Raw genomic sequence first — 22987 nt, 5'->3', positions numbered from 1 at the left:
CGATGGGCTCAGGCTCTCTGCAGACTCAGGCAGTGTGGTTGCGGGGGTCACACGGGGGTGGGGCAGTTTCCCGCACCCCAGTGATGGGCTCAGGCTCTCTGCAGACTCAGGCAGCGTGGTTGCGGGGGTCACACTGCGGGGGCAGTTTTCCGCACCCCAGCGATGGGCTCAGGCTCTCTGCAGACTCAGGCAGCGTGGTTGCGGGGGTCACACGGGGGGCCAGTTTCCCGCACCCCAGCGATGGGCTCAGGCAGGTGTTTCTGAGTCAGTCCCCCCTGCCCGCTCCGGCAGCCCGGGTCGCGGTCCCCTGGCGGGGAAGGGGCCGGCCCTGGCTCTGCGGCGGCGCGGTCCCGGCGGCTGCAGCCCGGCCGGACGCGGCGGGCGGGCGGCGATGGCAGCGGCAGGCGCGGCGCGGGGCTGAGCCCGCAGCCCGCAGCCCGCCCCGGCTCCCCGCCATGGCCAAGCAGTACGACGTGCTGTTCCGGCTGCTGCTGCTCGGGGACTCGGGCGTGGGCAAGACCTGCCTGCTCTGCCGCTTCACCGACAACGAGTTCCACCCCTCGCACATCTCCACCATCGGTACGGGCCGCGCCGGGCCTCGGGGGGCTTCCGCGGCCGGGCGCTTGGCTCCTGGCGCATCTTCCCCAGCGCCGGGGCGCCGGCACGCTGATTCCGGGGCGCTGGGCAGGTGCTCTGGTGCCGGGGGGGCTGGGCAGGGGGCTGTGGGCGTTGGGGGCAGGGGGCGCACTGATGGGGGGGGGGCTGGGCATGGGGGTAGGGGACCAGGTCCGAGGGGTGTACTGGTGCCGGGGGGGGCTGGGCATGGGAGTAGGGGACCAGGTCCGAGGGGTGTACTGGTGCCGGGGGGGGGGGCTGGGCATGGGGCTGTGGGCGTTGGGGGTAGGGGTGCACTGATCGGGGGGGCTGGGCATGGGGGTAGGGGACCAGGTCTGGAGGGAGCGGGCGTACTGATGCTGGGAGGGCTGGGTATGAGGGCAGGGGACCAGGTCTTGGGGGGAGGGATGCACTGGTGCCGAGGGGCTGGGCGTGGGGGTAGGGGACCAGGTCTGGAGGGTGGGGTGCACTGATGCCAGGGGGCTGGGCGTGGGGGTAGGGGACCAGATCTGGAGGGAGCGGGCGCACTGGTGCCGGGGGGCTGGGCGTGGGGGTGGGGGACCAGGTCTGCGGGGAGGGATGCACTGGTGCCGGGGGGCTGGGCGTGGGGGTAGGGGACCAGGTCTGGAGGGAGGGGTGCACTGATGCCAGGGGGCTGGGCGTGGGGGTGGGGGACCAGATCTGGAGGGAGCGGGCGCACTGGTGCCGGGGGGCTGGGCGTGGGGGTGGGGGACCAGGTCTGGAGGGAGGGGCGCACTGGTGCTGGTGGGGGGCTGGGCGTGGGGGTGGGGGTGGGGGACCAGGTCTGGAGGGAGGGGCGCACTGGTGCTGGTGGGGGGCTGGGCGTGGGGGTGGGGGACCAGGTCTGGAGGGAGGGGCGCACTGGTGCCGGTGGGGGGCTGGGCGTGGGGGTGGGGGACCAGGTCTGGAGGGGGGGGCGCACTGGGAGCCTGCCCGTTGTGCAGCGTCGCGGCAGCGCGTTGGGTCCCTGCGAGGGCGCCTGGCCGAGGGACCCGTGGGGGCGGCTGTGGCTGAGCGCTCGGTTCCGGCTCTTTGTTCATCTCCGCGCTGCCCCGAGTGCGGGCGGGGGAGGGGGATCGATGGGCCCGGGATGAGAGAAGCTGCGGGGGAGGGGAATCGATGGGCCCCGGCCGGCGGGGGGGGAGGGAATGTGTGGGGCCAGGCTGGGAACCGCGGAGGAGGGAATCGATGGGGCCAGGCTGAGAGTCATGGGGTGGAGGGGGAAATCGGTGAGGCTGGGTTGGGAACCCTGATCCTTTCCATAGAAGCTCTCCCAGCTCTTGGGTGAGGGGCTGCTGCTGGGGGCCCTGTCACCCATTGCCCACTGTGAGTAGCCCCTGGGGGGCACCGGGGGAACCTCAGCAAGGTTTTCTGGGTGCTCTCTACCCACAAAGGGGCCCCTCGCATCTGCCAGAAAGCTTCCCAGTGTGGTTGATGCGATCATTGCTCTGGGCTCCTCCTGGGCACGGGGAGCGGGGCAAAAATCTTGCAGGCCCTTGGCCTAATGTCAGGGGGCGGGGGAGGAATCCTGCGTACCCCGGTCCGGTGGCTCCTAAGGGGGCTGGGGGCTGCAAGCCCTGCTGCTGGAGCTCCTGGATGTGCTGTTCTAGCTAGTCCCTCTTAATCGCTTCCAAACCTGCCTTCACCTCTGGCATGAGGGGCTCTGGAGAAGAGTAAAACAGAGGCCCTGGCCGCGCCATGCTCAGGAGAGGCCCTCTGGCGTGTGGTGCTAGGGTGATCAGGCTGGGTGCCGGGGCCGGATTCCAAATTGGGTTTCTCCCCTTCCCAAACCGGGGCGTAGTGTGGCTGTGCGGTTGTGGAGAAGTCGCTGTGCTCTGCCTGAGACCTGGCTGCATGTCAGTGACCGGTGTGTGTGTGGACTGGGTGGAAGGTGCTATTTAAAGTCCATTATTCTATAAATCCACCATGCAGGCTGCCATCTTTTGCCAGGGAGCTTGCTCCCAGGGACATGCCACGGAGGGGCTGTTTTCGGCCTTTAGTGTCTCGTCCTCCCATCAGTGAGCTCTTAACTCAGCAGTTAACTGGAAGGTCCTTGTTCTGCGCTGCCCTGTTTTGTGCTGGGGGATCCTTCACTCTCCTTCCGTGAATCCTGCCCCAAGGGCAACAGATGTGGCAGGGACTGAGTGCTCTGCTCCATTCAATCAGCTGGGCCATCGGAAAAGAAAAGAGCTCCTTAGCAACTGAATCTTTGGGGCTCCCAGGGCATGGCTGCTGGTTCCCCTCCCAACACCTTCCCTCCCTCAGGAAAAGGCTCCGGGCCTTGGAACGGTTCCTGTGTAAAGAGACTGGGACGGCTTGGAAATGCCCCAAGGAGAACAGCTGAGCTAGAGCGGAAATGATTGCCCTGTGGTACCTGCTGCCACTGAGACCAAGAGCATAGCAGGGCCCCAAAGGGCTGGCCGCGAGCGTGCCCCGTAAAAACTTCCATGGCTACGTTAGATGGGATCATTTCGTGTAGGGAACAGCAACCCCCATGCTTCAGGGCCACAGGCTGCTGGGGCTCGAGAGTGGGTGCAGGCGGGCGCTGAGCCGGTTCCAGTGGGCTGCAGCATGAGGTTAGGATCCCCCACTGGGCTGCAGCGCCCCTTGCCCAGTGACGGGACGGACGTTTTCCGGATCTGGTCAGGAGTGGGCAGAAAGTGCTGGGCAGTGGCTTGAGAAACCCCTCCGTTCCCTGGGGCGTGTCCCTGAGCCTGCTTTCTGCTGCCTCCTTTCCTGAGCCTCTGCAGGGATGAGGAGAGGGTTAGGGGCGTGCTCTAGGCCTGGGCCAGCCCCTTCCCACAAGCCAGGGTAACGCCTTTGATGTGCGCTGCAAGCTTCTGGCTTAATAAATTGGCTTCCTGCAGAGGGGAAAGGCTCAGATTCTGCTAGCTCTGATTGGTCTGATCTGACCGCTCTTTCTTACTTACCTTCTGGCTCCCGGAGCTCCTCCAGCACTGCACCGCTGGGCAGTGCCACCTAGTGGACTGGGACTCAGGAGACCAGCTTGCCACTGACCCGCTGGATGACCACGGGCAAGTCACTTCCCTGCTCCGTGCCTCAGTTTTCCCATCCGTACAATGGGGATAATAATACTGACCTGCTTGCTGTACAAGAACTAGGTGGTATTATTTGCTTTCTGCTCTTTTCCTTGGATAGTGTCACTTGCAACCTGGCATTCAGTACGGTCGTCCAGGGTACTGGTACCAGCACGCTCTCCTGTACCCAGGGTTGTGAGCCTTCCCTGACAAAAGGTGCAAGGGAAGCTTTCCCTTCCTGGTGGCTGGCTCCCCAATCCATGAATATACACTAGGAGAGAAATAGGCAGGAGCTGTGATCAGCTGACCAGACTAATTGAACATGACTAGAAACACAGCTCTACAAAATTCTGCTCACTCCATCCAAAGCCCTTGGTTCCTCTGCAGTGGGTGCTCTCCTCCTGCAAGCTTCCAGAGAAGCAAAGGGAACCTGATGTGCTGTGCCCAAGAGCAGTACACTGGCCGTGTACAGGAGGTCAGATGCCTCCGGTGAATCAAGCTGCCTGGAGTGGCAGCTCTGCCCTCCCCCCCACCCCCCCCCCCGTGCCCACTCAGGGCAGGGCAGCTGGAAATGTTCAGAGTTCCAGGAAACTGACTGGTTGAACGCATAGAAATGCAAAGCTGCATTGGGTTGTGCCAGTTACTTTCTTCCCTGCAGCAGTTTCTTCTTCCCAGGTGGAATGGCCTGCCCCCTGCAGTACGGCCGCTAGTTCCCGAGTGTAAGGCGAGAAGGGAGTTATTCATCTCTAGACTGACCTCCCGTGTAGCATTTCATCCCAGTGTTGAGCCCCAAGACTTGTTAGACTGAGGCATTTCAGTCCTCAGGAGGCTAGCCTGTTTGAGCCCCAGGCAGAGACCAAGAGGGACCGAGAGGCCACCATCGCCCAAGTCTCCTGCAATGGCAGGGAATGGATGGGGGGGCCACGCCCAGCTGATTGCAGCAGACAACTTGTGCCCAATGCTGCAGAGGAAGGAGACCCCCCCTCCCAAGGGGGAACATTCCTGCCTGACCCCAGATCTGGTGATCAGCATACCTCAGAGCATGTGAGCAAGAACCAGCCAGTTAAGAAAGAGGATTCTCTGGTCCATGTCAGAGCACCAGACTGCCGTATTCAGTGTGCTGTCTCTGGCTGTGGTCAATTCTTGATGCTCGGAAGGTGTTGGGGGGAACCCCAGAATACATCTGGCCAATTGTGCATTGGGGAGGAAGGGAAGAAGGCGGAGGAGGAATTTCTTCCTGACCTGTGCAGATGACTGGTGGAAGCCCTGAAGCATGAGGTTGAATTATAGTCATTGTCTTAGTTCAGAGCTGCAAGTGTTAGGAGTATGTTAGGAGCAGGCAATTCTGTTCTCCCCACCCCCACCCCAGCGTCTGTGAAGCAAGGGGATGGATGCGGCACCTCTGCAGCAATTCAGACCTATCCCCCCTGCACATGCTGGCTGTAGAAGTTCTCCTACCAGTTGGATTAAAGCATAGGGCAGCTAGAACCAGGAACAGAACTCCTGACTATATATTTCCAGCTTTGCCATGGCTCTGTTGGGTGACCTGGAGCAAAGACCTTCCCATCTCCATGCCTCAGTTTCCCTTTCCACCTGGTGTCTGTTTAGACTGTGAGCTCTTTGGGGCAGGGACTGTTTCTGCACTCTGTGCAATGCCCAGCACAGTGGGAACCTGATCTGCATTTAGATGCTCCAGGCACTACTGCAATACCCCTAATAATGAACCCCTTCTCTCCTCCCACGCTTCCGGTTTCTACTGTCATATGGCTTGTTTTCCACACTCCTCTAATTTCTCGCTCCATAGCTGATGCTGAGCATTTGCTGGCATTGATACGCTATCACTCTGTCAGGGGCACAGATACCTTAATCCAGATCCACCAGGCAGGGTGTCAACTTTCTGCTTCCCAGAGCAAAGGGAGGTGGCTGGGGGGTTGAGTATGGATGGCTCAAGGAGAGGTTTTGAAAGCTTCACAAACTATCTTAGGAGCTCTGTAAATCAGGCAGTGAGTGTTACAATAATCATCTATCAGCTCCACCCATAATTAAGGTTGCCTGACACTTTCCATTATAAGACCCTTTTTTCAATTGCTTACAACTTTGCCAACCTTTAACTGTTTGTGCTGAAACTTCCCACACTGGGTGTCTGCCTCAGGCTGAATCTCTTTGGAAAGTTTCAGCAAAAATCATTCAGCCATTTCCGAGAATGAGGCTAGGAAAAACATATTGTTTTGCCCATGTTTTTAAAAAATCATTTCATTGAGAAGCGCTAGCGCCTCCTTGCTTTCGGACAGGGACTTGTGATTTGGCAGGGGGCTTGCCCTGATGTTGCGGAGCCTTTTGCCATCCTGGTGAAAATTGGTCTATTTTTGGCCAAGTTATTAAGCTCTTGAAAAAACTCCTTTTGCAGGGGCACAATAGAGTCTTGAGTCTGACAGCTAAACGCTCCAAAGATTCCGCCTGCCCTTAGCTGCCCCATTCACTGGCTGAGCGGGGTTCTCTTTGCAGTTGCACGGGCATCTTTAATTCTGGGATCACCTAACCCTTGCGTGCTGGAGCAAGCCTTACAGCACTTTTGGTCTGTATCGATTATTTATATTGCAGTACTGCCTACTGGCCTCAGTACCGCCTAGTGGCCCCATTCTGCTGGGTGCTACACAAATATATACAACATCACAGTCCCTGCCCCAAAGAGCTTGCAGTCTAACTGGTCGAGACAAAGGGTGCTATGGTCACTCAGCAGGTCGGTAGCAGAACTGGAAATGGAGCCCAGGTGTCCTGAGTCCTAGCCCAGTGCTCAATTCATTGGACCATGCTGTCTCTCCAGCACCTGTAAGTCTGACTTGCCAGATTTATCCTGAAGACAGAGGGAAAATGTGAGCGTCGGGGGTTTTATGGCCAGCATTTTAAGCATTCACACCTCCCATTTTTGAATTACAGGTCACTAAAGTTGCTTTGCTTGCTGTTGACATTGGTCTAATGCTCCCTTAGGTTCCTCTAGTCTAAACGCAGCTTGTCCGACAGTTTTTCGAGATAGTGCATGAGTCTCCACGTAGGTTTAACTGGCTATTTTTGAAGAGAATAGAGTCTAATAAGTCCGGTTATTGTGGACTTTTGTGGGCCTTGGCTTGCTCTCATTAATACATCTCTGGGATTTATCACTGACTTCAGTTTTGGCTGTTTTTACCTTAGATAGGCTGCGAGAGATCCAGAATGGTAGGGATCCAAGTCCATATTATGGTAGACCCAAGTCTTATCCCCTCCGTCACATTGCCACTCCGATAGAGGTGCGTTGGTTATCCTACCTCTACCCACTAAACACGCTCCCCGCACAGTGCTAGGGACAGATCCCAGGATTCCGATCACCATCGTTCTGCTGCTGTGAATAATTGTGAGTGTCCCATCCCCCCCCCCCCCGCCCCGTCCCCGTCCCCGTGGTGTGTACCCCCTGTGGTGGCCTCCCCCCAGAGGGGATGGCTCCTTGGAGAACATTGACTATCTGCACTCCCTGGAAGGAGTGGGGGTGAGGCGAAGTGACCAGCAGGGTTTGACTCAGCCCGTGAGAGAGATGCAGTGAGCTCCATGTGGCTTGTGTCACTGATGTATCGCACGAAAGGACCCCCCAGGCCTTCAGAATCAGGGGCACAGGCCTCCAACCATGATACTGGCTTAACACCCCTGGGCTTTCGGACACCGATCTGTTTGACGGAGCTTTCTCTGTGTCAGGAAACCCCAGCTCTAAAGGACCAGACCTCTCCCCTGTCTGGAAACTCGGCATTCCTCAGGAAGGAAGAGTCTGGCTGAGTCATCTGAATTCGGGTGATGGGGCTTTATGGAAAACCACAAGCAGGGGAGTGTAGGGGAGACTGGTATATGGGGTGGTGAGGATAGCAGGGGTATCGGTGTGCGTATAGGGGTGGGAGGGGCTGGAGGGTGGGGGGGTGTAAGTGGGGGCATTTGGGGATGGTGGGAAGGGAGGAAGTGCAGGAGGTTGATATGTATGTAAGGGAGGGCACCTGGGACCAAGAGGGATTTGAGGGGGCAGGAGGTAGAGGTGTGAATAGGATGTAGGAGAAGGGGTATCAGGGAGGCATTACAGGGACAGAGAGGTATGGGCACCTTGGAGGGGCAGATATAGGGGGGAAGGCTTAGATGACTTGTGGGAAGTGACTGGGGCCTTGAGAAATGAAGGAGAGGATGGGTTTGGGGGAGCGGAGGTTAGGGGGGCATGTGGGTTTGTGAGGCAGGCTCTTGTGGCCCCCTGTGGGGGGGTGCTGTCCACACACAGACGTGCCGCCATTACAGGCACAGTCTCTGCACTGCTGGCTCAGCCTGGGGGGGTCGCAAAGCCCCTCCCAACAGGTGCCATGGGGCCAGCGTGCCCAGCTCGAGCGTCCGACCCTCACAGCCCCTTCCTAGGAGGTTTGTCCACGGCTTGCACGTGGCCTGCAGGCCGCTGCGGTTCAAAGGATCCCTGCAGTTGGGCGGGGTCTGTCTGTGACGGTAACCCTCCTCTCACTGGGCGCCCACTTCGTGACGGGGTCACGGGCTCCTTGCTGAGTGCCTCAGCCGTGTGCCTGGGCAGTGCTGGTACTAAAGGGACCCGTGTGACTGGCACGCGGGTAGCTGCGGTTTGCCACAGTGACTTTTGCCCCCCCAAAAGCAGCTTGTGCCCCTCACTCCGACAGGGCTGTAACGCTGCCCCTTGGATCGCCCAGCCTTGGCCCTCCCCCAGGTGGAGCACGAGCAGCTGCGCCTCTGCCAGGGTGTGCCATCTTCCCGGGAGATCGCGGGGAGGATACGAGGCCGTGCGCAGGACTGAAAGGACCCTGCGACCTCTGGGCCCGCAGCAGGCAGGGGCAGAGCACTAGACTGGCATGGACGCTGCCAGGAGAGGAAGATGAGGCCACTGGTCAGACCCAGGGGAAGGCTGGCTGGGCCGGCAACCTGCCTGGGCACTTGCTCCACCTCCCTCTGGCTTCGCCTGCCAGCTCTGCGGGGCAGCCCCATTGTTCTGCAGCTGTACAGCACCTGGCACACCAAGGGCCGTCTCCTGGGCAGCGTCGCAATACAAGGGATCAGACCCAGCTGTAAAATGGTCTGCAGTGGCGTTAATCCCCGCTGCTTTGCAGAGGGCTCTGGGACTCCTGTCAAGCCCTTGCTGGCGTGTGGCCGGGCAGTGCTTCAGAAGCATGGAGCAGCCCCTGGCACCAGCTGGCTGAAAGTTCTCTCCTGGGACTGTTGCTCTGGCGTAACTGCCGCCAGAGCACCGCCTGAGTCCCTAGATAGTGCCACTGATGGGGATTGTGCCCCGTAGCACCGCCGCCTTGGGCTGTGCTGGTTAGCCCCTCCGGGGTCGAAGGATGAGACCTGGCAAGGTGGGTGGTGTAGCTAGTCAGCTGGGAAAGGCCTCCAGCTGAAGACAGATGGCTGGGGGTCTGGTGGCAACATCTCTGTGAGCATGGTCGGAAGGAGTCAGTCGTACTACATGGAATTCCCTAGGGTGACGGGTCCTGCTAAACAAGCACGCTGGCTTGAGAAGTGAGGCCTTGTGAATGGTCAGGCCCCTGGAAAGGCAGGGCTGGAGACAGCAATGCGCTATGGGATGGGTGTCCCACTGGTGAATGGCAGGAATCGCCCCTTCCTTCCCCAGGAACACGTCCTGAAATGTACAGAGGAGAAATGAGCTATCTAGGCCCAGGCTCATGCTGATCACGGAGGCCTGTGCTGTTGCTCCTGGTATGAGCTTGTTCTCATGGAGACATCTAGCACTCCCTTGCTGTCTGTTCTAGATTAGCTCTTATGCTGTGCTCCTCACCGTCCTATCTGAGTGCCTTCCCGTTGTAAGGCCTCAGCAATGTGACTAACTTCTGTCGTGGTTCTCTCCTCTCCTCCCCACCAGAAGAGAGTGCAGGGAGTGGCTTGTTTTGGTCTGGTTTTCCAAAACATTAGAAGAGATTGTTCCTAGAAGCGTGCCTGGCCCTTGGAGCAAGGGTGGGGAAGGTTAGGACAGAGCTTAGTTCCTAAGGGAGTTTGATCCCCAGGCTGGGACCGGCCCCAGAGGACGCTCTGTCTCCTGCACAGATGGGCTTTGCCCTGGTGGCAGCAAGTCCTGCTGGCCTGAGAAGCGGAGCTGCCGGTTCTGCCAGGCAGGCAGCTCATAAGAGATTCCTCGAGTCCAAGGCCAGAAGGGACCAGTGTGATGATCTCGTCTGACCTCCTGCGTGACCCAGGCCAGAAACCTGCCCCCAAATCATTCCTAGTGCAGAGCTGTGAGAAAACCATCCAGTCTTGCTTTAAAGACAGTCGGCGACGGAGAATCCAACACGACACTGAACGTTAAGACATTGTCAAATATTGTATCGTGGATATGGATCTCTGCTCATACAGCTGCCGTGTGTACCCGTAAACTCCTGGGAATGACGGAGGTCTCTCAACTTCCTGCCAGGCTTAGAAATGCACAAAAACTAGCTTTGGAAGGACCCCAGGCCTCTGTCTGGGTGGGGCCAGTCCTGCCGCAGCAGCGAGCCTGAACTGAAGGGGCTTACTTGAAACCCAAGCTGCAAAAGACACCCCACTGCTGCAGTCTCTAGCTACACGGCACGGCACAGCTGGGTCTGGCCTGCCTGCCCTAGGGGAGGTGTGGCCAGGCGCAGCCCCGTCTCTGGGATGGGCAGGAGCTGGCACTGGGCTCAGGAGGGGATGCGCCTCTGTTGGGCTGCAGTGAGCGGGATGTCGCTCGCACAAGCCTCCGTCCACATGCAGCCGTGTGGGGCAGATTCGTAGGGTACCGAAGTGGGTGGACCACAGGTTTCCTGCCCAACTCTAAGGCTGGCCGATATTCTAGCTGCCCTGGGTAAATTCCAAATGAAGCTAGATTGATGTGAGCCAATTTTAAGTGTCCATACCTGGGTTAACTCTGATTGAACTAATTCAACTGGGTACGATTTGTGTGTCGAGAGGCCTCGGGTTGGATTTGCACCTTCACTGAACTCAAACAAAGCAGAGGAATCATTCTACTAGGGTCTGTAAAAATCCCTTTAAGCTGCTGAATGTTGGGCCTAAGCAACTGGCAGCATCCCACTCAGAGGCTGCTTTGCTGCATTGATCTTGGGGCTCTGGCTCAGCCAGGAGTCCAGGGATCCCTGGGTGGGCATCTCGGGCAGGAAGTCAGACTCGATAGTCAGAATGGGCCCTTCTGGCCTTGCTCTCTGGAAAGCTATCAGCCAATCTGGCAGGCCGGTGTCCTGGTGCCAGGCATGGGAGGCACCCTGCATACTGCTCCAGGTGACTGCGCAGAGCATGGGTTCCCTGATCTACCAGCACATAACGCAGGCTGGCTATTGCAGGTCCATCATCTGCACATCTTTGGGGGGTGATGGATGAGACATGACGAAGCTATTGTGATCGGAAACAGTGGCTGCGGCTATTTTTGGCTTCCTGAGGAGCTCTTGGGATGTTGAGCTCTGATTTGTGGGAGAGGTAGCCGGGCTCGGCAGCTATGGCATCTTGTAGCAAAAAGCAAAGGAAATGTGCATTTGTAAATGTGGTTACATTTAAGGTGTGTGTGGAGGGAAACAATCCCGGAGGGAACTAAAAACACTGAGTTTCCAACAGAACGAATAACCTCTTGTTCAGTTTATTTTATGTCTCCAAACAGTGGTGTATTGAGGACTGGGTTAGAGGTGCAAGCTATCACTTTAAGAGTTGGGGTGTTTCCTGGTTCTGTTTACTGGCTGTGGGGGGGGGGGGGGTGTCAGCCTCAGCCTGGAAGAAGCTAGGCTAGTCCAGGGTGAGGCAAATGGGCCGCTCTGCCCTAGGGAGGAGCCTGCGTTGTGGGCAGCTCTGTGCGTTATCGTTCGGGATTCTAAGGAACACATGGACATTGACATGGGCCCGGGCAGTGATGCCCAGCACTTTCCATAAAGACAGTTGCTTAACGCTTTGCAAAACTGTTCCCGTTCGGGCCGAGGCTTGGTGTCTGCTGCAGGCTGGATTTTACTGGAAAGTCTCAGCACAAAGGGTGCGGCCTTACCTGAGAGCAAAGTTAGGAAGGAACAGCGAGCGTGGCCGGTGTCCAAATTCTTTCCCAACTGTTCCTGGTTTTAGCACTTCCCTGGTTTGGAGCCGGGACCCGAAATCTTTTCGAGTCCTGGGATCAGAAGGGCTCTTCACCTTCTCTGTGACAATCTGTTCAGATCTGGCCCCAGTGCTGAGCCATGGGAACTGCCACTTGCCCAGACACAGGAGAACTTGTGCTTGCTCTTAACACTCTGCCGACTCCAGTTGCATGGCACATGCTCCCAAACCTGTATGAGCTGCCTGGGCCGGCCGGCCAGCCAGCCTGCCTCCTGCATCAACATACTCTCGAGTCTAGAGAAGCTGCACTGGACTCCGAGTCGGGATGTCACAAGTCTGAGCCCCTCTTCTGCTGCCTGTTGCTCATGCTGCTGTGCATTTCACAGCCCTTATTAGTAGGCTTCATATCCTGACTCTCCGAGGCAGGCAAGTATCTTCCCATGTCTTTCGGGTGACTTACATTTGCATAAGGTCACTTCTGGCAGAACTGGAAATAGGACCAGAGTCTTAGCTGCACTGCCTCTCAGAAAGCACCTGCCGAACCTATGTGCTTGGCTGTGCTGTTAGGAACCACGGCTCTGATTGCTAGGCCCCGCTGCCGGCCCAAAGGAAAGGAATTTGGATTCCCAATATGCCACTGCTGTGTGTAGCCCACTGGCAAAGCGGGTGTTGCGTGATGTGCTGGTGGCTGGCCCACAGAGATCATAGAATCATAGAATATCAGGGTTGGAAGGGACCTCAGGAGATCATCTAGTCCAACCCCCTGCTCAAAGCAGGACCAATCCCCAATTTTTGCCCCATCCCTAAATGGCCCCCTCAAGGATTGAACTCACAACCCTGGGTTTAGCAGGCCAATGCTCAAACCACTGAGCTATCCCTCCCCCCCCCGATAAGTCTGTGTAGCCACCAGTTAGCACAGGTCTGTGAAACCTGCTACTCTTTTAGCACAGATGTTGGCCTCTTGTGCTGTGAAGGCGAAAGTTCTGGGTTCAAACTCTGACAGAAACAAGTGTGTGATTGTGTGTGTCATAATGCTGCTTATGGGGAAGGGGACACGTTGAGGAGGTCGAGGCAATTCCTGCCTCTTGAGAGCTTGACTCGGCAACCTTAATATCTTTTGAAGTATTCTGGTTTTAATGGGTTGTGGAGCCATGCTATCTGCTGCAAAACCCGCAGCAGGGTTTGTTATAAGCCTAACGTCGCGTCCACTTTAAAATCCCAAAGGTCCTGTCTGCTTTGTAATCGGCAGGTCAGATCTGGAGCTGAGATAGAGGGGTTTTCTGGAAGACCTTAGCTGATCTGGCAAGGGGGTTCCCGAGAGACTTCACCCGGAGCACAGTGGCGATTCTCCACAATCCCCTCTCTTGAAGCAGCTTTGTGGAGAGCTGCTGCTGGTAGCAGGTAGCTCATTTCCGAGCTGGGCGTGGCCCCCTTCGTGCAACAAATGTAGACATGATGCTTTCAGCAAAAAGTCAGAGGTGGTTGTTATTGTTGGACCCCCATTGTGCTAGGCTCTGTACAACCACCGTAAAGCAGGCCAACGGCATATTGGGCTGCATTAGTAGGAGCATTGCCAGCAGATCGAGGGAAGTGATTATTCCCCTCTACTCGGCACTGGTGAGTCCACACCTGGAGTATTGTGTCCAGTTTTGGCCCCCCCACTACAGAAGGGGTGTGGACAGATTGGAGAGAGTCCAGTGGAGGGCAACGAAAATGATTAGGGGCCTGGGGCACATGACTTAGGAGGAGAGGCTGAGGGAACTGGGGTTATCAAGTTGCAGTGGGGGAGATTTAGGTTGGATATTAGGAAAAACTTTTTCACTAGGAGGGTGGTGAAACACTGGAATGCGTTACCTAGGGAGGTTACCTAGGAGGTGGAATCTCCTTCCTTAGAAGTTTTTAAGGTCAGGCTTGACAAAGCCCTGGCTGAGATAATTTAGTTGGGATTGGTCCTGCTCTGGGCAGGGGGTTGGACTATATGGCCTCCAGAGGTCCCTTCCAACTCTGTTATTCTATGATTCAGTCTGCAGAAGAGAAGAGTGAGGGGGGATTTGATAGCAGCTTTCAACTATCTGAAGGGGGTTCCAAAGAGGATGGAGCTTGGCTGTTCTCAGTGGTGGCAGATGACAGAACAAGGAGCAATGGTCTCAAGTTGCAGTGGGGGAGGTCTAGGTTGGATATTAGGAAACACTATTTCACTAGGAGGGTGGGGAAGCACTGGAATGGGTGACCTAGGGAGGTGGTGGGATCTCCATCCTTAGAGGTTTTTAAGGCCAGGCTTGACAAAGCCCTGGCTGGGATGATTTAGTTGGGGATTGGTCCTGCTTTGAGCAGGGCGTTGGACTAGATGACCTCCTGAGGTCTCTCCCAACCCTGATATTCTGTGATTCTATGAAAGAGACCGACCTGAGCCTCTCTCCCTCTCTGAATAAGTGGGCTAGGAAGTGCTGAGGAGACATGCGTGTCAGGGACGGTGCCTCATCAACTAGCCATGCTTGGAAGCTTAATGCTAACTTCAGAGAGCAGGGGGCTGGCCGAGTTGAGTAGGCGATGCTCCCCTCCATCACTGAATTCCTGAAGCCCGTTTATGGAAAGCTGCAAACACAAAGCCCAGAGTACTGTCCCGTGCGACAGGGGGCCCCTGTGAAGCAGCGCTCTAAGCCTGCCTGTGCCAGCGTCTCCAGAACGCCGGCCTGCTCCCCGCAGGACAGTTGAAGATGATGCTGTTGCCTAGTGTGAGGAGCAGCCAGGCTGGGGCCGGGGCCCTGGCTTACCCAGACTGCATGCAGGGAACTGGAGCCTGTCCCACCCACATCCCAGAATCCTCCTCTAACGCCCAATAATGGGGGGTGGTTTGCGAACTCCTGGCTGAAATCCAACAGATCCTGGGGGGCTGCGGGAGCTTGGGGTTGGAGTCCTGGTGATGCGGGATGCACAGATGCCAGTGGGGATTGTGGGATTGTATGGCTCAGGGGCACGAGGACCCTTGGGAAGTGGGGAGGAGGCTGGGCAGGAAGTGAGCTGAAGTCCAGGGCATCACAAGACCTTCATCCCCCTGCCCTCCTCTAACCACTGCACATGCTGCCCCCAAGGGGAATGCGCTGCTGGAGCTGAGCAGTGTCCGGTCCGCTCTCCTGTCCATGCCCTGGCCCTCGCCCCGGTGTCCCAGACTGGCCGTGAGCTGGAGAGAGACACTGGGCTGTGTCCAGCAGGCGTGGCTCCCACTGACTGCAGTTATACCAAGGCACCTTTCTAGCCCTCGGTGGGGGTGGGTGGGGGGGAGATTCTGGGTAGAGCATCCCAACGCAGTCACTAGTCTAGCACAGCCCGGGTGACATGGGACGCGTGGGCCCAGGGACGTCTCTGCTCTCCGTGCCACACGCGCGTGCCGAGAGGGCGTGGCTGCCAATTGGCTGGGACACCTCCCCGTGTCAGGCAGGCCCCGTGCCGCGGCTCCTGCAGTACGCTTGCTAGCAGCATGGCAGCGCCGCTCCCCATAACGCCTCTCTTCTCGCCTCTCGCCCCAGGGGTCGACTTCAAGATGAAAACCATAGAAGTGGATGGTATCAAAGTGCGAATACAGATCTGGTGAGTGCTGAAGCCGAGGGCCGGAGGGGTGTTGGGCAAGGGTGCGGTGATCCAGGGCCGGGACCCTGCTGAAGCTCACCAGCTGAGGTCCAGCTGGGCCACTACTTTGTTTCAAGACCTCTACAGAACATGTAGCTGCTGCAGGGAGGGGTGGCAGTCAGAAGGGGGTGCTCTTCTCCCCCAGTGCCCCTGGGGTTGTTAAAGATACCCTGGCAATCTCTGCAAGAGCAGGCACATTGGTCTGCGTTTCCTGGCCCAATTCCATTGCGGGTGTGTCTCCCTGAATCTCGCTGCCCAGTCTCCATCAGTTGCGGCATTCCAGTTCGCTTCCCACCCTCGGCTGTCCTGTAGCGATGCTGTGCTCAGTTCTTCAGCTGCCATGTCCCTCTGCAGAGGTGGCAGCATTGCAATGGTGATGGATGTTGTGTATGTAGTGTGTGAACTGCTCTGGGACCAAAGGTGCCCCGTAGACAGAAATCTCTCATTTGGGCAGTGGAGGCCGCAGACAGACCACTGCAGCTGGGGCTAGGAAAACTCCACCACCACAAACCAGCTGCTGCATGCTTGTCCATGGGTCGCAACCCTCCCGCTGCTGGCCAGTGCTGGAAGCAGGCTACAAAACTGAGTGGGCCATTGGCCTCAGCCTGCAGAGCCCATGCAGCTTCCTTAAAGGGCCTGGCTCTGAGCTGCAGGCCCCAGCGCACCAGCCAGCCGGAGGGCAGCAGATCGGTCCCAGGGCACTCTCTGTGCTGTCTCTGTAGAGTGCTGGGTCGCAGGCCTGCCCGCCTTCCTGCCGACAGACCCTGCCAGTTCACAGAGAGGGTCTGGGGAAGGACAGAGCCAGAGATGGGAGCTGCTGGCTGCAGCGCTCCCTGGCAGAGGTGTCAGTGGCCACAGCTGTCCCGTGTCCATCCTGGCACTGCCCACCCACCCGCCGAATAGCCAGGTGACACAGTAGCTAATGGCACCTGGACAGAGCACTCGGATCCTCTCCCATCGAAGGTGGAGAGTGTGTGTGTTTGGGGCGTCTGGGATGAGCCCTGCTGTGTGCGCCCATCCGAGACCCTCGGAAGGTACTTGGCACTGCTGCCCCTCCCCTGGAATTCGCAGCTGCAGCACCGACGTGGGGCTTGGCTCCATTTGGCACCAATGACCAGCCCCCACTGGTGCCCCATGAGTCACCTGCCCCACGGCTTGTGCCCACCTTGGGTTTGCAGCTGCTCTCCCCCCTCCCCTCCCCGTGGCACTGTCTGTTCTGTGGCTCTTGCTCCCACCCTGCGGCAGTAGGAGGCGCTGTGTCCCCATCAGGGGTCATGGCGCCCAGGGAACGCCTGCAACTGACCCGACCTCTGCTCTGCTGCAGGGACACAGCGGGCCAGGAGCGGTACCAGACGATAACGAAGCAGTACTACAGACGAGCCCAGGTAATGCCACCGCCCTGGCTGTGACGGCGATACCGGGGGTGGGCGGCACACGTCTCTCTCTAGGCCAGACGTGGGCAAACTAGGGGCCACATCTGGCCCGCCGGACCGTCTTGCCTGGCCCTTGAGCTCCTGGCCGGGGAGGCTAGCCTCCAGCCCCTCCCCTGCTGTCCCCCCTCCCCTGCAGGTACACCGCCGCGCGGGCAGTGCTCTGGGCAGCAGAGCTGCGTGCTCCTGCAGGGCAGTGCCGTAGCATGTCTGGCTCCGGCCGCGCAGCGTGGCTGCCAGACATGCTGCTCTGAGCGGCATGGTAAGGATAAGGGGCAGGGGGCCCCGGTGGGGGGCAGTCAGTGGGACCCATAAGACCTGCTGCTCAGTGGGTCACGCGACCCGGCAGATTCCTGATGACCCTCTGGCACCATTCCAGGCCAGTGTTTGGGCCCCCAGCTTTCGCTGCCCAAGGAGCCGAGGGCAAGATCTGCTCTGCCAGAGACTGAGGGAGTCGGGTGGGCAAATGGCACTGTGTATATGGGGTTCTCAGGGTGCCACCGGGAGCAGGCTTGTGAGAATCTCTGCCCTTCAAGGTTTCTGCACCAGGGCTAGGCTGATGGGGCTAGGGCAGGATCCTCCCCACCCTCCGAGCCAACCCTGCCCCAAAGAACTCAATAGACAAAGGATGGGAGGAGACACTGAGACGCAGGGACGGGGAAGGGATCCGCCCAGGGTCACCCAGCAGGGTGCTGGCAGAGCTGGGGATGGAACCCAGGTGTCCAGAGTCTCAGGCCCTACCGACTAGGCCATGCTGGGTTCCCTTAAGGCTAATTGTGGCCTGTCCTAGGGGGCCACCAGGAGTCCCTGCCTACGCCCCACTGCCTCCCGGGGAACGGGGGTCCCTGCCCACGCCCTGGTGCCTCTCGGAGGGCTGGGGACCAGAGGTCCCCACCCATGTCCTGGTGCCTCCCGGAGGGCAGGTGCACAGGAACACATGTTATGAGGGAGGGTGGCCTCTTCTCTGCCCCAGTGCACTGTGGGTAAGACTATCCTCTGCTCCCTCACCCCATCCCCTGTGTGCTGGATCTCGTTGCAGGGGATATTCTTGGTCTATGACATCAGCAGCGAGCGCTCCTACCAACACATCATGAAATGGGCCAGCGACGTGGATGAGGTGGGAGTCGGCTCAGAGCCACTTGTCTTGCCTGGTGGCCTCTGGCTCCTGAGTGCATGTGGGGAGGGGGTCCCTGCTGCCTGAGGCAGTGTCCTGGTCTGGACGGGCTGAGCGGGCGGCCTGTGTTGGGGCTGAGCCCTGAGCAGTGAGACGCAGCAAGGCCGCCAGCAGGGCAGTGATGGAGCTCAGAATAAGCTTGGAGCGAAGAGACTGTTTCCTCTGGGAAACTAACAACTGGAGTCTGGCTGCAAGTAGGCTCTGCTGGAAGGGACCCCCTGGGGCAGTGAACAAGTCTGCAGCGGGCAGGGCCGGGGGACAGCAGGGGTCATGGGGCTCTGCCAGTGCGTGGAGTGGGTTGGCGATGGCCTGCAGTGTGCGGGATGGGCAGCAGGGGACTCTGCCAGTGTGTGCAGTGGATCTGCAGTGGCACGTGGGTTGCAGCCAACGTGCAAGGCAGGCTTGTGAGAGCAGCGAGCATCAGGGCACATGTGGCAGGAGAGTTGGGAGGGGGTGTGGGTGCAGGGTACAGATCAGCCCTATGGAAACTGTGGGGCCTGTGGCAATGGGTTTGTAGACCGGCTGGTTTGTATTAGCTACCTCGTCACCCAGTGGGAACGGCTCAGGCACTCCCCCTGGGGATAGGGTGCAGGGCACCTGTGCCAATAGCCCCGGGGCAGTAACTCAGCCACAGTGCATCCAGAACGGGCCCCCATGGGGGCTGGATCCCCCTGCAGCAGCCGGGGCCATTGATTGAAGACCTGACCCCTTGAAATGCCCTCCCTGCAGCAGGCCAGGGCCTGGGGACTCGGAGCAGGCCTGCTGCCTGGCCTGTGCCCTGCCAAGTGGGCATTGCTCCCAGCAAATGCTACTGGGGGTTGAGCCACTGTGGCCAAGGCCATCGTGAGCAACAGGTGATCCTGGGTGCCCAGTGGAGACCCCTTAGAAGGGCTCAGCTGTCGGACGGTGCTGAGCGCTGCCCTCTGGGTCTGGCCCCTTCAAGGGGTCTTAGCTGGGCCCCTGGGTCACTTGTCGCTCCTGGACATCTTGGCCTGTCGCTGCTGGGAGCCTGGGGTCGCTCCCTGCGGTGCGGCGGAGCTGGAGGGAGGCGGCGGCACTGGGCAGTGCACTAGTGCATGCTGGGAGCCCCGGGATTGATCCCTGCAGTGGGGTTGGGGGTGGCAGGGTATGGCTGGGAGCCCTGGGGTCATTCTCTGTGGTGTGGTGGTGCTGGGGGGTGGGGGGCGCTAGGCAGTGGCCCAGTGGATGCTGGGAGCCCTGGGGTCATTCCCTGTGTATCTGTGGAGCTTCAGGAGGGGGCCAGGCAGTGCCCCAGTGCATGCTGGGAGCCCCGGGGCCCTGTGGTGGAGCTATGGGAGAGCTGGAGAGTGCCCCAGTGCATGCTGTGTTGGGCTAACAATTTTTCCCTTCCCCCCCAGTATGCACCGGACGGGGTCCAGAAGATCCTCATTGGGAACAAAGCGGACGAGGAGCAGAAGAGACAAGTGGGCAGGGAACAAGGCCTGCAGGTGAGCGGGCCTCACAGTGCAGAGCATGTCCTGCTCCCCTCAATGGGTGCCCTTGCCTTTGCTCTTTGTGGGGGCCACACCCCACAGACTCTGTCTTCCCGGCCCCACCCTACCCCCGGTCGGCCTCCAGCTGCTCGCGTGCTCCCAGCACTCAGAAGTGAGCATGCATGTCTGGAGGGGGAGGGTGGACTTGTCTTCACTGAGGTTGGCAATCGGTGCCCTGCTCGGTGACTGTCTAAGAGACTCTCTTGCCTTCCAGCTGGCTGAGGAGTACGGCATGGACTTCTACGAAACAAGTGCCCGCACCAACTTCAACATCAAGGAGGTGAGAGCCCAGCAGCGTTCTGAGATGGGGGGCGGGGGGCTTCTTTCCTTGCCATCAGACGTGCAGAGCTTGGAAAAGAGCCCAGAGCTGGTGGCTTCCCCTGCTCTCTCCAGACTGGATTTTGAGCTGATCCCTCAGCTGGCCCCACCAGTCTCCCCGGAGTTCTTCTTTGGCCCGGGTCAGAAACCGGCTGTTCTCCCAGAGTTGTTATTGTCTTGTCCCGCCATCGTTGTCTCAGGCCAGGAATCTGGAATGAATTTGGCAATGTATACAAGGTCCTTGGTAACAGCTTGATCCAAGGTGTCCAACCCTAAATAGCTTCACTTTTCTTACAGTAAGAACATCAGAACGGCCATCCTGTGTCAGACCAGTGGACCGTCTCACCCAGTCTCCTGTCTTCCAACAGTGGCTTGTGCCAGGTGCCCCAGAGAGAATTAACAGAACAGGGCAATTATCGAGTCATCCATCCCCAGTCATCCAGTCCCAGCTTCTGGCAGTCAGAGGTTTAGGGACACCCAGAGCATGGGGTTGCATCCCTGACCATCTTGGCTAATAGCTATTGATGGAGATAACTTCCATGAACTTATCTCGTTCCGTTTTGAACCCAGTTATACTTTTGGTCTTGACAACATCCCTGGGCAACGAGTTCCACAGGTTGACTGTACGTTGTGTGAAGAAATGCTTCCTTTTGTTTGTTTTAAACCTGCTGCCTATTCATTTCATTGGGTGCCTCTGGTTCTTCTTGTGTTATGTGAAGGGGTAAATAACACGTCCCTATTCACTTTCTCCATCCCACTTGTGATTTTATAGACCTCTGTCATCTTCCCCCCCTTAGTCGTCTCTTTTCTAAGCTGAAAAGTCCCAGTCTTATTAATCTCTCCTCACACAGAAGCTGCTCCATACCCCTAATCATTTTTGTTGCCCTTCTCTGCACCTTTTCCATTTCTAATATGCGTTTTTTGAGATGGGGTGACCAGAACTGCACACAGTATTGCAGGTGTGGGCGTACCATGGATGTATATACTGACATTATGATATTGTCTGTCTTATCATCTATCCCTTTCCTAATGGTTCCTACCATTGTTAGCTCTTTTGACTGCTGCTGCACATTGAGCAGATTATTTTTAGACAATGACTCCAAGGTCTTTCTTGAGTGGTAACAGCTAATTTACATCCCATCATTTTATATGTATAGTTGGCATTCTGCTTTCCAATGTGCATTACTTTGCATTTATCAAATTTCATCTGCAATTTTGTTGCCCAGTCACCCAGTTTTGTGAGATCCCTTTGTAACTCTTCATAATCGGCTTTGAACATAACTATCTTGAGTATTTTTGTATCATCTGCAAACCTTGCCATCTCCCTGTTTACTCCCTTTACTCGATCATTTGTGAATATGTTGAACAGCACAGGTCCCAGTACAGATCCTTGGGGGACCCCACTATTTACCTCTCTCCATTCTGAAAATGACCATTTATTCCTACCCTTTACTTCCTATCTTTTAACCAGTTACTGATCCATGAGAGGACGCTCCCTCTTATCCCCTGACAGCTTACTTTGCTTAAGAGCCTTTGGTGAGGAACCTTGTCAAAAGGCTTTCTGAAAGTCCAAGTACACTATATCCACTGGATCCCCCTTATCCACCTGCTTGTTGCCTCCCTCAAAGAACCCTAATAGATTGGTGAGGCATGATTTTCCTTACAAAAGCCATGTTGACTCTTCCCCAACAAATCGTGTTAATCTCTGTGTCTGATAATTCTGTTCTTTATTATAGTTTCAACCAATTTGCCCGGTACTGAGGTTAGCCTTACCAGTCTATAATTGCTGGGATTGCCTCTGTAGGCCTTTTTAAAAATTGCTGTTACATTAATTACCTTCCAGTCATCTGGCACAGAGGCTGATTTAAGTGGTAGGTTACATACCACACTTAGTCGTTCTGCAATTTCATGTCTGAGTTTCTTCAGAGCTCTTGGGTGAATACCATCTGGTCCTGGTGACTCACTACTGTTTAGTTTATCATTTTGTTCCAAAACTTCCTCTAATGACACCTCAATCTGGGACAGTTTCTCAGATTTGTCACCTAAAAAGAATGGCTCAGGGATGGGAATCTCCCTCACATCCTGAGCCATGAAGACCGATGCAAAGAATTCATTTAACTTCTCTGCAATCACCTTGTCTTCCTTGAGTGTTCCTTTAGCACCTCCATCATCCAGTGGCCACACTGACTGTTTAGCAGGCTTCCTGCTCCTGATGTACTTAAAAACAATTTACTGTTAGTTTTTGTATCTTTTGCTAATTCCTCTTCAAAGTCTTTTTTGGCTTGCCTTGTATTATACTGTTACGCTTGACTCGCCAGAGTTTATGCTACATTCCAAAGCGTGGGCAGGTATTAAAGTCTGCTCCCAACACTTCTTGCAGAGTGGATATATCGTGGTCCCATCTCTATCGATTTTCATTCCTGTCCACAATCTCATGCTCGAGGATGCGATTTTCTGAGATGCTCTGATATTAGTCAGCGGATCTGTCATCTTTTGACCATTAATTTCAGCCAACATTTCCCTTGATAGGGTGTCAATGTCTTCAACTCTCAGTCCAACCTGAGTTCCTGAACTTTCAGCTTTGGCCAGGCTATCAGCTGCCTCGTTCCCACGTTCACCAACCAGTGATGGAATCCATTGATAAGTCAGGGTATTGCCTTGTTTTCCATTCCTCTGAGCCGTCTTACTATTCGCCCTGTAGATAGCGTGGAGTAAGTTCTGCCCGCATTCCCTGATCAGAGCCAGGATGGGTGGAGGGGCAGGAAGGAGGATGTGGAAGAGTGGGATGAAAGGAGAACACAATGGTGAATGTCAGGAACTCTCCATTGTTTGCATCACAATAGCACCAAGAGCCAGCTGGAGGTCCTGGAGGGAAGATGGGGAGACCAGCATCCGAATCCCCCAGGTGCCAGCCTTATTGTCTGGCACCTTACAGTAGCATGGGCTGGAGGAGGGCAGGGTGAGGGGGTGCTGCCAGCCTGGCCAGAGCACCTAACGCTGGGCTCTCTCCCGCAGTCCTTCACCCGGCTGACGGAGCTGGTCCTGCAGGCTCACAGGAAGGAGCTGGACGGGCTGCGCTCCTATGCAGCGGACGAACTGAACTTGGCTGAGCTGGAGGAGGAGGAGTGCAAACCCGAGGGGGTGGAGAACTCTCCCAAAGCCTGCTGGTGCTGA

The 22987-nt window shown here is 57.1% G+C and overlaps 1 protein-coding gene across 1 annotated transcript; it reads left to right on the top strand.

Annotated features, from left to right (window-relative positions):
* Window positions 1-455: 455 nt before the first annotated feature.
* On the top strand, window positions 456-22987 carry RAB15 (RAB15, member RAS oncogene family). The gene is made up of 7 exons (XM_077820106.1): window positions 456-579; window positions 15278-15338; window positions 16702-16762; window positions 17847-17924; window positions 19361-19450; window positions 19710-19775; window positions 22829-22987. The coding sequence occupies exons 1-7, from the start codon at window positions 456-458 to the stop codon at window positions 22985-22987; spliced, it is 639 nt and encodes a 212-aa protein (XP_077676232.1).

This window comes from Eretmochelys imbricata, chromosome 6, assembly GCF_965152235.1.
Source record: "Eretmochelys imbricata isolate rEreImb1 chromosome 6, rEreImb1.hap1, whole genome shotgun sequence".
NCBI lineage: Eukaryota > Metazoa > Chordata > Testudines > Cheloniidae > Eretmochelys > Eretmochelys imbricata.
This window is presented reverse-complemented; position numbering and strand designations above follow the sequence as displayed.

Coding starts and splice junctions, on each gene's coding strand:
- RAB15 (XM_077820106.1), top strand. CDS start 456: ATGGCCAAGCAGTACGACGTGCTGTTCCGGCTGCTGCTGCTCGGGGAC. Junction 16,763..17,846: donor AGTACTACAGACGAGCCCAG/GTAATGCCACCG, acceptor ATCTCGTTGCAG/GGGATATTCTTGGTCTATGA. Junction 19,451..19,709: donor GCAGGGAACAAGGCCTGCAG/GTGAGCGGGCCT, acceptor CTTGCCTTCCAG/CTGGCTGAGGAGTACGGCAT.